The 14,323-nt window shown below is 47.0% G+C and overlaps 1 protein-coding gene across 1 annotated transcript in view; it reads left to right on the top strand.

Moving 5' to 3' along the window:
- The window catches only part of LOC106592580 (unconventional myosin-XV), a 274,787-nt gene that overhangs the window by 177,450 nt on the left and 83,014 nt on the right, over positions 1-14,323 (top strand). Inside the window, exons 33-36 of the mRNA XM_045692035.2 lie at positions 1,482-1,587; positions 7,497-7,833; positions 11,091-11,172; positions 13,921-14,077. Coding sequence (XP_045547991.2) covers positions 1,482-1,587; positions 7,497-7,833; positions 11,091-11,172; positions 13,921-14,077 — 682 coding nt within the window. The remainder of the gene's footprint in view (positions 1-1,481; positions 1,588-7,496; positions 7,834-11,090; positions 11,173-13,920; positions 14,078-14,323) is intronic.

The following is a 14,323-nucleotide window of genomic DNA, read 5'->3' as shown; positions in this document are numbered from 1 at the left end:
CTAGCGGTTAGATGTAGCCTAGCGGTTAGCCTTTAGCCTATTATTTAGCAGTTAGATGTAACCTAGCAGTTAGATGTAGCCTAGCAGTTAGATGTAGACTAGCGGTTAGATGTAGCCTAGCAGTTAGATGTAGCCTAGAAGTTAGATGTAGCCTAGCAGTTAAATGTAGCCTAGCGGTTAGATGTAGCCTAGCGGTTAGATGTAGCCTAGCGGTTAGCCTTTAGCCTATTATTTAGCAGTTAGCTGTAACCTAGCAGTTAGATGTAGCCTAGCGGCTAGATTTAGCCTAGCAGTTAGACGTAGCCTAGCAGTTAGATGTAGCCTAGCAGTTAAATGTAGCCTAGCGGTTAGATGTAGCCTAGCGGTTAGCCTTTAGCCTATTATTTAGCAGTTAGATGTAACCTAGCAGTTAGATGTAGCCTAGCAGTTAGATGTAGACTAGCGGTTAGATGTAGCCTAGCAGTTAGATGTAGCCTAGCAGTTAGATGTAGCCTAGCAGTTAAATGTAGCCTAGCGGTTAGATGTAGCCTAGCGGTTAGATGTAGCCTAACAGTTAGATGTAGCCTAGCGGTTAGATGTAGCCTAGCGGTTAGATGTAGCCTAGCAGTTAGATGTAGCCTAGCGGTTAGATTTAGCCTAGAGGTTAGATGTAACCTAGCGGTTAGATGTAACCTAGCGGTTAGATGTAACCTAGCAGTTAGATGTAACCTAGTAGTTAGATGTAGCCTAGCGGCTAGATGTAACCTAGTGGTTAGATGTAACCTAGCAGTTAGATGTAACCAAGCAGTTAGATGTAATCTAGTGGTTAGATGTAACCTAGCAGTTAGATGTAACCAAGCAGTTAGATGTAACCTAGTGGTTAGATGTAACCTAGTAGTTAGATGTAGCCTAGCGGCTAGATGTAACCTAGTGGTTAGATGTAACCTAGCAGTTAGATGTAACCAAGCAGTTAGATGTAACCTAGTGGTTAGATGTAGCCTAGCGGCTAGATGTAACCTAGCAGTTAGCCTTTAGCCTATTATTTAACAGTTAGCTGGAACCTAGCGGTTAGCTGGAACCTAGCGGTTAGCTTTAACCTAGAAGTTAAGGGTTAGCCTAGCATTTAGCTATTAACTTATCATATTGTAGCCTGTGGCTAAGTGTTTAAGTTTTAGTGCTAGTTTTAGTGCTAGCCAGTGGTGGAAAAAGTACCCAATTGTCCTTCTTGAGTAAAAGTAAAGATACTTTAATTTTAAAATGGCTCAATTAAAAGTCACCCAGTAAAATACTTGAGTAAAAGTCTAAAAGTATTTGTTTTTAAATATACTTAAGTATCAAAAGTAAAAGTATATAAATAATTTCACATTCCATATATGAAACAAACTAGATACATGGAAGGCCAGGGGCGCACTCCAACACTCAGACATCATTTACAAAGGGAAAACATAATTTATAAAGGGAAAAACGGCCATGTCGCGGACACTGTGACGTCTTCCTCCAAGACAACCTAAACACCTTCTTCGCCCGCTTCGAGGAAAACACAGCGCAGCCAACGAGGGCCACCGACGTTCATGAAGACAGTGAGCTCTTGTTCTCCGTTGACCTGACGTGAGTAAGGCATTTAATCGCGTTAACCCTCGCAAAGGCTGCAGTCCCAGAAAGCACTCCTAGCCGCGTCCTCAGAGCATGTGCAGATAAGCTGGCTGGAGAGTTGATAGACTTAAATTCAATCTCTCCTTATCCCAATCTGTTGTCCCCACATGCTTCAAGATGTCCACCATTGTTCCTGTACCCAAGAAATGGAATGTAACTGAACTAAATGACTATCGACCCCGTAGTACTCACTTCTGTCATCAGGAAGTGCTTTGAGAGGGTAGTTATGGATCATATCACTTCCACCTTACCTGACACCCTAGACCCACTTCAGTTTGCTTACCGCCCCAACGGGATGATGCAATCGCCATCACACTGCACGCTGCCCTAGCCCATCTGGACAACAGGAATACCTATATAAGAATGATGTTCATCGACTACAGCTCAGCATTCAACACCATAGTACCCTTCAAGCTCATCACTAAGCTCGGGGGATCCTGGGTCTGAACCTCATCCTTGCAACTGGGTCCTGGACTTCCTGACGGGCCGACCCCAGGTGGTGAAGGTAGGACACAACATCTCCATGATCCTCAACACAGGGGACCCCGACAAGGGTGCGTGCTCAGCCCCCCCTCCTGTACTCCCTGTTCACACAGGGATCACGTTTGCAGACGACACAATAGCGGTAGGCCTGATCACCAACGACGACGAGACGGCCTACAGGGAGGAGGTGAGGGTCCTGGCGGAGGAGGTGGTGGTAATGCCAGGAAAATAACCTTTTTCCCCTCAATGTCAACAAAACAAAAAGGAGCTGATCGGGACTTCAGCAAAGGGAGCCAATCCAAGTTCCTCGGCGTACACGTCACTGACATCCTGAAATGGTCCATCCAGACTGACAGGGTGGTGAAGAAGGCGCAACAGCACCCCTAAGAAACCTCACAAACTTCTACAGATGTTACCATTGAGAGCATCCTGGTCGGGCTGTATCACCGCCTGGTACGGCAACTGCACCGTCCACAACCACAGGGGTGAGGTCATCACTGGGGGGCACACTGCCTGCCCTCCAGGACATCTACAGCACCTGTCACAGCAAAGGCCACGAAGATCATCGCTGACTGCCTGTTCACCCCGTTGCCATCCAGAAGGCGAGGTCAGTACAGGTGCATCAAAGCTGGGACCGAGAGACTGAAAAACAGCTTCTATCTCATGGCCATCAGACTGTTAAATAGCATCGCTAACACAGAGAGGCTGCTGCCTACATACAGACATGAAATCATTGGCCACTTTAATAAACGGATCACTAGTCACTTTAAATAATGCCACTTTAATAATGTTAACATATCCTACATTACTCATCTCATATGTAAATACTATATTTTATACCATCTATTGCATCTTAGCCTATGCCGCTCGGCCATCACTCATCCATATATTTATATGTATATATTCTTATTCCATTCCTTTACTTAGATTTGTGTAGTTGTTGTGGAATTGTTCGATATTACTTGTTAGATTCTGCTGCACTGTCGGAACTAGAAGCACAAGCATTTCGCTACACTTGCATTAACATCTGCTAACCATGTGTATGTGGACCAATAACATCTGCTAACCACGATGTACGTGGACCAATAACATCTGCTAGCCATGATGTATGTGACCAATAACATCTGCTAACCACGTGTATGGCAAATCAAATCAAATGTATTTATATAGCCCTTCTTACATCAGCTGATATCTCAAAGTGCTGTTACAGAAACCCAGCCTAAAACCCCCCCAAACAGCAAGCAATGCAGGTGTAGAAGCACGGTGGCTAGGGAAAAACTCCCCTAGAAAGGCCAAAATCTAGGAAGAAACCTAGAGAGGAACCAGGCTATGAGGGGGTGGCTAGGAAAAACTCCCCTAGAAAGGCCAAAACCTAGGAAGAAACCTAGAGGGGAACCAAGCTATGAGGGGGTGGCCAGTCCTCTTCTGGTTGTGCCGGGTGGAGATTATAACAGAACCACGTGTAATGTGACCAATAACGATTTGATTTTGAGAGGATGGGAGGGATTCCTTGAGCTGAGCCTGGTCTCTGTCTCTAAGTCAACAACTTAATGTAGCCTTGAAATGTAAAGAGAGCGTCCAAGCTCCTAGATCATTTGGGTGGAGTCCATCATCCCCTGTATCGCATACAGTGGTTTGTCACGTCTTGACCAGTATAGAGGATATTTTGTTATTGTAGTTTGGTCAGGACGTGGCAGAGGGTAGTTTATTTATGTATTACGGGTTATTTTTTGGTCACTGGTCTATGTTTGTATTTCTATGTGTATGTTCTAGGGTAGGTTGGGTGCTGGACTCTCAATTGAGATTGGGAGTCCTATAAATAGGTGTGTGTGTCACGACTCCCGCCGAAGTCGGTCCCTCTCCTTGTTCGGGCGGCGTTCGGCGGTCGACGTCACCGGCTTACTAGTTGCCACCGATCGATGTTTCACTGTTTGTTTGGTTTTGTCTTTATTGTGTACACCTGTTTTTGATTTTCCCTAATTATGTTCATTATTTAATCCTCTGCATTTCCTGTTTGTCTTGACGGTGATTGTTTTCCTGTTTTGTGTGGTTGGAGGTGTTTCTCCGCAATATGTATTTTTTCTATGAGAAGATTTATTGAATTTTTCAAGTAAACACGTTTGTTTACATTGATCCCTGTGTCCTGCGCCTGACTCCTCTACTTCTCTAAAGAAAAACCATTACAGTGTGTTTTGTTTGTCACTTGTGGGTAGTTGTTTGAGAGCATTGCTTTTGTTGAGCCTGCTTCTTTGTTCCTGCCGTTAGTTTGTTTATTGTTTTTCCGTGGTGTTCTAATTTTTTATAATAAATATGTTGAGCACGAAACCCGCTGCGTTTTGGTCCCATTCTCTCTACAACGACAGCTGTGACATGGTTCTTCTTTTTAAAAGTTGTATCGTACTGTGGTACACCTTGCCGGGCTCCCCGCAGAATTCTACGGCACGTTATTTAATTGTCGGCGATTGTTGCCGTTAATGCTAGTTAGTGCTAGTTTGACCAGCAGAGGGCATCTCTTTGAGAAGCATTTGACTGTTTTTAATATTGGCTGTACTAGAGAATTTAAAACCTATTTTTTTGAAAGAACATAGTATATGGGATTGATTTTAAAGAAATGTAGCTTAATTAATTTGATTCATTTTATGGTGTTTCTATTCCAAGAAAACCGAAATAAACAAAAAACCCTCAGGGTTTCAATTAGGAAAATATGGCGCTGTACAATGTGACCGGGCAGGAGTAGGCTACTTAAAGCAAAAATAATCCTAACATTTCCACACCCTAATTGTAGGCTAACCAATACCCAAACGGAGTATTTACAATTAGAGGCAGTTGGTCCTCGTTGTCTCTAATTGGAGATCATACTTAAGTAGGGTTTTTTTCCACCTGGGTTTTGTGGGTGATTCATTTTGAGTTGTGTATGTGTTCATCTCTGCGTCATGGTTTGTTGTTTTTTTTTCTCATTCAGTGTATTTATGTATTGCATAGTTTCACAGTATAAATAAAAATGTTGAACGACACACACGCTGCACTTAGGTCCTCTTCTCCTTTCGACAACCGTGACAGAGAGAAACCAAAAAAGGCCTCCGCGCCTATTTTTTTTTTTTAAATCGTCTGTCCACGTGTAAATCCCCCATTGTATTCACCCAAGTTCTCTCTTAACTCCAGGACCACCGACAGTTTGTTGTTGTTGTTGTTGTTGCCTGACGCTGGACTCTAGTGCCAGAGGGGCGAGACTCTCTCAGACTGAAAACACCTCCGTTATTTGCAAACAGTTTAGACTACTGATAGATCAGCGTTCTAACTCCCCCTTGTTATAGTGTGTTGCAATGACAAGAATGCCACCATCTACCACTAACGGTTGCGGCATAAAACTCGAACCACAAAAAAAGGTTCAAACTTGTCAATAAAAGATATGCCATCAGAGTGGAATGACACCATCTACCAGTAACGGTCTTTAAGGCATAGACGAAGTACTATTTGCCCCGATGTCAATAATGTCTACACACACCACCACCATATAGCTTTATATTTATATAAATATAATAATATAATAAATATAATAATAATATTTATATAAACTCTGACATTGCTCATTCTAATATTTCTATATTACTTAATTAATTGATTTGTGTGTATTGTTTTGTATTGTTAGGTATTGCTACACTGTTGGAGTTAGGATCATAAGCATTTTCAAGAACGGGTTGACCAGGGATGTTCTCTGTTTAGTGAGTCCTCCAGATCAGAGGCAGTAGGGTTGACCAGGGATGTTCTCTGTTTAGTGAGTCCTCCAGATCAGAGGCAGTAGGGATGACCAGGGATGTTCTCTGTTTAGTGAGTCCTCCAGATCAGAGGCAGTAGGGATGACCAGGGATGTTCTCTGTTTAGTGAGTCCGCCAGATCAGATGCAGTAGGGATGGCCAGGGATGTTCTCTGTTTAGTGAGTCCTCCAGATCAGAGGCAGTAGGGATGATCAGGGATGTTCTCTGTTTAGTGAGTCCGCCAGATCAGAGGCAGTAGGGATGACCAGGGATGTTCTCTGTTTAGTGAGTCCGCCAGATCAGAGGCAGTAGGGATGACCAGGGATGTTCTCTTGATAAGTGTGTTAATTGGACAATTTTTCCTGTCTTGCAAAAAAATGTGAAATTTAACAAGTACTTTTGGGTGTCAGGGAAAATGTACGGAGTAAAAAGTACATTATTGAAGTGAAGTAAAAGTTAACAAAAATATAAATAGTAAAGTACAAAGAACCAAAAAAAACGGTGATATTTAAAGTAGTACTTTAAAGTATTTTCAATGAAGTACTTCCCACCACTGCATTTAGCCTGTAGCGTTGTTTTGCATGTTTCCTTCAGCGGTGAGGGTTCTGCCGATGTTGCCGGTGGTCCAGGTGAATCCAGTGGTCCCGGTGAATCCAGTGAATCCAGTGAATCCAGTGGCTTCTGTAGTAGATCAACAGCATGCTGTCATGGCCCAGCAGCAACAGGCCATCATGAACCAACAGGCCATCATTATGGTAGGTTATACCATTATTATGGTACTATAGGTTATATCTAATTCATTCCCCGTCATTATGGTAGGTTACGTTTAACTTATTCACCATCATTATGGTAGGTTACGTTTAACTTATTCACCATCATTATGGTAGGTTATACCATTATTATGGTACTATAGGTTATATCTAATTTATTCCCCATCATTATGGTAGGTTACGTTTAACTTATTCACCATCATTATGGTAGGTTATGTCTAACTTATTCCCCATCATTATGGTAGGTTACGTCTAACTTATTCCCCAATATTATGGTACTGTAGGTTACGTCTAACTTATTCCCCATCATTATGGTAGGTTACGTCTAACTTATTCCCCATCATTATGGTACTGTAGGTTACGTCTAACTTATTCCCCATCATTATGGTACTGTAGGTTACGTCTAACTTATTCCCCATCATTATGGTAGGTTATGTCTAACTTATTCCCCATCATTATGGTAGGTTACGTCTAACTTATTCCCCATCATTATGGTAGGTTATGTCTAACTTATTCCCCATCATTATGGTACTGTAGGTTATGTCTAACTTATTCCCCTCTCCTCCCCCTCCTCCCCCCCTCTTCCCCTCCCTCTCCTCCTCCCCCTCTCCTCCTCCTCCCCCTCTCCTCCTCCTCCCCTCCCTCTCCTCCCTCTCCTCCCTCCACCCCCTCCTCCCCCTCTCCTTCTCCTCCCCCTCCTCACCCCTTTTCCCTCCCCCTCTCCTCCTCCTCCCCAGGCTCAGCAGATGACAATGCAGGCCATGGCTTTAGTAACCTCCCCCGTGACCTCTCCCCCCACCTCCCCCCTCACCTCACCCCCCATGAGCCCCCTCCTCCCCCACTGCCTTCCCCCTAGCCCTTACACACCCTTCCCCCCAAGCCCGTATGCTAACATCACTCCTAGCCCATATGCTAACATCACTCCTAGCCCGTATGCTAACACCACTCCTAGCCCGTATGCTAACATCACTCCTAGCCCGTATGCTGTCATGCCTCCCAGTCCTTATGCTGCTGCCCCTGCCACCTCCAGTCCAGCCAGCCTCCCTGACCAATTTCCTACCGACCAGAGCCAGAACCTTAAACCCAACTCCACTACCCAGCATGCCCCTGTCTACCCTGATGCTAGCCAGCCCACCAGTCCTGAGGTACAGCCACATCCAGCCAGCGTCCCTGACCCCTATCCTACCACCCAGGTGAGTCTATACGTACCTGAGTGTAGTACCTGTCCCCGTGGGAGACCCTTTGAAGAACCCTTTTGGGTTCCTAGTATAATCCTTTCCACTGAGGGTTCTACAGGGAAACCAAATGGGTTCTTTAACGGGTTCCTCCATCGGGGAAAGCCAAATAACCCTTTATGAAGCCTTTTCCCTAAGAGGGTAGTACCTATCCCTGCCCAGGTAAAACTCCAGGTTGACTGTGGTGTATCTGCAGGACGTTAGGACTCCAGGTTGACTGTGGTGTATCTGCAGGACGTTAGGACTCCAGGTTGACTGTGGTGTATCTGCAGGACGTTAGGACTCCAGGTTGACTGTGGTGTATCTGCAGGACGTTAGGACTCCAGGTTGACTGTGGTGTATCTGCAGGTCAGGACGTTAGGACTCCAGGTTGACTGTGGTGTATCTGCAGGTCAGGACGTTAGGACTCCAGGTTGACTGTGGTGTATCTCCAGGACGTTAGGACTCCAGGTTGACTGTGGTGTATCTGCAGGACGTTAGGACTCCAGGTTGACTGTGGTGTATCTGCAGGACGTTAGGACTCCAGGTTGACTGTGGTGTATCTGCAGGACGTTAGGACTCCAGGTTGACTGTGGTGTATCTGCAGGTCAGGACGTTAGGACTCCAGGTTGACTGTGGTGTATCTGCAGGACGTTAGGACTCCAGGTTGACTGTGGTGTATCTGCAGGACGTTAGGACTCCAGGTTGACTGTGGTGTATCTGCAGGACGTTAGGACTCCAGGTTGACTGTGGTGTATCTGCAGGTCAGGACGTTAGGACTTCAGGTTGACTGTGGTGTATCTCCAGGACGTTAGGACTCCAGGTTGACTGTGGTGTATCTGCAGGACGTTAGGACTCCAGGTTGACTGTGGTGTATCTGCAGGTCAGGACGTTAGGACTCCAGGTTGACTGTGGTGCATCTGCGGGACGTTAGGACTCCAGGTTGACTGTGGTGTATCTGCAGGACGTTAGGACTCCAGGTTGACTGTGGTGTATCTGCAGGACGTTAGGACTCCAGGTTGACTGTGGTGTATCTGCAGGACGTTAGGACTGCAGATTGACTGTGGTGTATCTGCAGGTCAGGACGTTAGGACTCCAGGTTGACTGTGGTGTATCTGCAGGTCAGGACGTTAGGACTCCAGGTTGACTGTGGTGTATCTGCAGGACGTTAGGACTCCAGGTTGACTGTGGTGTATCTGCATGACGTTAGTACTCCAGGTTGACTGTGGTGTATCTGCAGGTCAGGACGTTAGGACTTCAGGTTGACTGTGGTGTATCTCCAGGACGTTAGGACTCCAGGTTGACTGTGGTGTATCTGCAGGACGTTAGGACTCCAGGTTGACTGTGGTGTATCTGCAGGACGTTAGGACTTCAGGTTGACTGTGGTGTATCTGCAGGTCAGGACGTTAGGACTCCAGGTTGACTGTGGTGTATCTGCAGGTCAGGACGTTAGGACGCCAGGTTGACTGTGGTGTATCTGCAGGTCAGGACGTTAAGACGCCAGGTTGACTGTAGTGTATCTGCAGGACATTAGGACTCCAGGTTGACTGTGGTGTATCTGCAGGACGTTAGGACTCCAGGTTGACTGTGGTGTATCTGCAGGACGTTAGGACTCCAGGTTGACTGTGGTGTATCTGCAGGACGTTAGGACTTCAGGTTGACTGTGGTGTATCAGCAGGTCAGGACGTTAGGACTCCAGGTTGACTGTGGTGTATCTGCAGGTCAGGACGTTAGGACGCCAGGTTGACTGTGGTGTATCTGCAGGTCAGGACGTTAGGACGCCAGGTTGACTGTAGTGTATCTGCAGGACATTAGGACTCCAGGTTGACTGTGGTGTATCTGCAGGACGTTAGGACTCCAGGTTGACTGTGGTGTATCTGCAGGACGTTAGGACTCCAGGTTGACTGTGGTGTATCTGCAGGACGTTAGGACTTCAGGTTGACTGTGGTGTATCTGCAGGTCAGGACGTTAGGACTCCAGGTTGACTGTGGTGTATCTGCAGGACGTTAGGACTCCAGGTTGACTGTGGTGTATCTGCAGGACGTTAGGACTCCAGGTTGACTGTGGTGTATCTGCAGGTCAGGACGTTAGGACTCCAGGTTGACTGTGGTGTATCTGCAGGACGTTAGGACTCCAGGTTGACTGTGGTGTATCTGCATGACGTTAGTACTCCAGGTTGACTGTGGTGTATCTGCAGGTCAGGACGTTAGGACTTCAGGTTGACTGTGGTGTATCTCCAGGACGTTAGGACTCCAGGTTGACTGTGGTGTATCTGCAGGACGTTAGGACTCCAGGTTGACTGTGGTGTATCTGCATGACGTTAGTACTCCAGGTTGACTGTGGTGTATCTGCAGGTCAGGACGTTAGGACTTCAGGTTGACTGTGGTGTATCTCCAGGACGTTAGGACTCCAGGTTGACTGTGGTGTATCTGCAGGACGTTAGGACTCCAGGTTGACTGTGGTGTATCTGCAGGACGTTAGGACTTCAGGTTGACTGTGGTGTATCTGCAGGTCAGGACGTTAGGACTCCAGGTTGACTGTGGTGTATCTGCAGGTCAGGACGTTAGGACGCCAGGTTGACTGTGGTGTATCTGCAGGTCAGGACGTTAGGACGCCAGTTTGACTGTAGTGTATCTGCAGGACATTAGGACTCCAGGTTGACTGTGGTGTATCTGCAGGACGTTAGGACTCCAGGTTGACTGTGGTGTATCTGCAGGACGTTAGGACTCCAGGTTGACTGTGGTGTATCTGCAGGACGTTAGGACTTCAGGTTGACTGTGGTGTATCTGCAGGTCAGGACGTTAGGACTCCAGGTTGACTGTGGTGTATCTGCAGGTCAGGACGTTAGGACGCCAGGTTGACTGTGGTGTATCTGCAGGTCAGGACGTTAGGACGCCAGGTTGACTGTAGTGTATCTGCAGGACATTAGGACTCCAGGTTGACTGTGGTGTATCTGCAGGACGTTAGGACTCCAGGTTGACTGTGGTGTATCTGCAGGACGTTAGGACTCCAGGTTGACTGTGGTGTATCTGCAGAACGTTAGGACTTCAGGTTGACTGTGGTGTATCTGCAGGTCAGGACGTTAGGACTCCAGGTTGACTGTGGTGTATCTGCAGGACGTTAGGACTCCAGGTTGACTGTGGTGTATCTGCAGGACGTTAGGACTCCAGGTTGACTGGTGTATCTGCAGGACATTAGGACTTCAGGTGTGTGTTGTGTGGCTTCCTCCTCCTCAGGCCAAGCTGGAAGGTAAAGACTGGGTTCCTCATCAGAAGTCTCCAGCCGTCCCCATCAGCAAGGAACCTGCCAGGAAGTTTGGTAATTCATTAATTAACTTCTTGGGGCTATGTGTGACGCTAGCGTGCCACCCGTGGTGCACCCTATCAACAGCAGGTGCATTTCAAGAGCGGCAAATTTGAAACCAAATAAATGTCAAAATTCAAATTTTTCAAACATACAACTATCTTACACCCTTTGAAAGATAAACATCTCCTTAATCTAACCACGTTGTCCGATTTCAAAAAGGTTTTACGGCGAAAGCATAAAGTTAGATTATGTTAGGAGAGTACATTGACAATAGCTGTGTGTAATGTTTTGTCAATTCAAAGACGGGCGTCACCAAACCATAAAACCAGCTAAAATGATGCACTAACCTTTTACAATCTCCATCAGATGACACTCCTAGGACATTATGTTAGACAATGCATGCATTTTTAGTTCTATCAAGTTCATATTTATATCCAAAAACAGCGTTTTACTATGGCATTGATGTTGAGGAAATTGTTTCCCTCCAATAACCGGCAGTCAAGTCAGCACCACAAATTAAATAATTAAAATTAGAAAACATTATTATATTGTCATTTAAAGAATTATAGATTTACATCTCTTGAACGCAATCAACTTGCCAGATTTAAAAATAACCTTACTGGGAAATCACACTTTGCAATAATCTGAGCACTGCGCCCAGAAAAATATGCTTTGCTATACAGACAAACGGCCATGTTGGAGAGATCTAAAATCGAAAATACTATGTAAATAATCCATTACCTTTGATTCTCTTCATCAGATGTCACTTCCAGGAATCCCAGGTCCATAACGAATGTAGTTTTGTTCAAAAAAGCTCATCATTTATATCCAAAAAGCGCCGTGTTGTTAGCACATGATCTAAGCCAGCCGGACTTCTCGTCATGAACGAGGGGAAAAAATATATTTACGTTCGTTCAAACATGTCAAACGTTGTATAGCATAAATCATTAGTGCCTTTTTTAACCAGAACATGAATAATATTCAAGGTGGACGAATGCATTCTCTTTTATAACGTATTGGAACGAGGGTACCCAACATGAACTCGCGCGCCAGAGTCTAATCGGCCATCACCGTTCCATGGCTCTTGTTCGGTCAGATCTCACAGTAAAAGACTCAAAACACTTTGTAAAGGCTGGTGACATCTAGTGGAAGTGCCAAAACATTAATCAACCCCTGTGTGTTTCAATGGCATAGGCTTAAAGGTAATTCAACACATCAGGTATCCACTTCCTGTCAGAAAATGTCTCAGGGTTTTGCCTGCCAAATGAGTTCTGTTATACTCACAGACACCATTCAAACAGTTTTAGAAACTTTAGGGTGTTTTCTATCCATATATAATAAGTACATGCATATTCTAGTTACTGGGTAGGATTAGTAACCAGATGAAATCGGGTACGTTTTTTTATCCAGCCGTGAAAATACTGCCCCCTAGCCCCAACAGGTTAATAAATGTTTGCTTCTTATTGTGGCATATGATTTAGAACACAATCAGACATCATATGATTTACAACACTTCCAGTCCTCTCTCCCCAGTGGGGACCAGTCCTCTCTCCCCAGTGGTGACCAGTCCTCTTCCCCAGTGGGGACCAGTCCTCTCTCCCCAGTGGTGACCAGTCCTCTCTCCCCAGTGGTGACCAGTCCTCTCTCCCCAGTGGTGACCAGTCCTCTCTCCCCCAGTGGTGACCAGTCCTCTCTCCCCAGTGGTGACCAGTCCTCTCTCCCCAGTGGTGACCAGTCCTCTCTCCCCAGTGGTGACCAGTCCTCTCTCTCCCCAGTGGTGACCAGTCCTCTCTCCCCAGTGGTGACCAGTCCTCTCTCCCCAGGGGTGACCAGTCCTCTCTCCCCATTGGTGACCAGTCCACTCTCCCCAGTGGTGACCAGTCCTCTCTCCCCAGTGGTGACCAGTCCTCTCTCCCCAGTGGTGACCAGTCCTCTCTCCCCAGTGGTGACCAGAGCTCTCTCTCCAGTGGTGACCAGTCCTTTCTCTCCCCAGTGGTGACCAGTCCTCTCTCCCCAGTGGTGACCAGTCCTCTCTCCCCAGTGGTGACCAGTCCTCTCTCCCCTGTGGCGACCAGTCCTCTCTCCCCAGTGGTGACCAGTCCTCTCTCTCCCCAGTGGTGACCAGTCCTCTCTCCCCGGTGGTGACCAGTCCTCTCTCCCCAGTGGTGACCAGTCCTCTCTCCCCAGTGGTGACAAGTCATTTCTCCCCAGTGGTGACCAGTCCTCTCTCCCTAGTGGTGACCAGTCCTCTCTCCCCAGTGGTGACCAGTCCTCTCTCCCCAGTGGTGACCAGTCCTCTCTCCCCCAGTGGTGACCAGTCCTCTCTCCCCCAGTGGTGACCAGTCCTCTCTCTCCCCAGTGGTGACCAGTCCTCTCTCCCCAGTGGTGACCAGTCCTCTCTCCCCAGTGGTGACCAGTCCTCTCTCCCCAGTGGTGACCAGTCCTCTCTCCCCAGTGGCGACCAGTCCTCTCTCCCCACTGGTGACCAGTCCTCTTTCCCCAGTGGTGACCAGTCCTCTCTCCCTAGTGGTGACCAGTCCTCTCTCCCCCAGTGGTGACCAGTCCTCTCTCCCCCAGTGGTGACCAGTCCTCTCTCCCCCAGTGGTGACCAGTTCTCTCTCCCCAGTGGTGACCAGTCCTCTTTCCATCAGTGGTGACCAGTCCTCTCTCCCCAGTGGTGACCAGTCCTCTCTTTCCCCAGTGGTGACCAGTCCTCTCTCCCCAGTGGTGACCAGTCCTCTCTCCCCCTGTGATTTGTAGCCCCGGTGGTTACCAGTCCTGCGCCCCCTGCTGCTGAGGTGGTGAAGTCGTCAGTGTTGCCTCAGGTTGACATCGTCCCCAGCAGTAACATCAAGGATATCATCAGACAGTATGACTCTCCTCCGCCACTGACTGATGCCCTACCGCCGGGCAAGAGGTTCGAGGTCACACACACACACACACACACACACACACACACACACACACACACACACACACACACACACACACACACACACACACACACACACACACACACACACACACACACACAGTGCTCAGCTTCATGAAAACTCTATTCTGACTCCAGACTATTCAGCTCCTCTTCAGAATCTATTCAGTTTCTATTCAGAATCTATTCAGCTTCTATTCAGCTTCTATTTAGCTTCTATTCAGAATCACT

This window comes from Salmo salar, chromosome 12, assembly GCF_965601325.2.
Source record: "Salmo salar chromosome 12, fSalSal1, whole genome shotgun sequence".
NCBI lineage: Eukaryota > Metazoa > Chordata > Actinopteri > Salmoniformes > Salmonidae > Salmo > Salmo salar.
The sequence above is the reverse complement of the archived record's forward strand: the minus strand, read 5'-3'. Positions and strand labels throughout refer to the sequence as shown.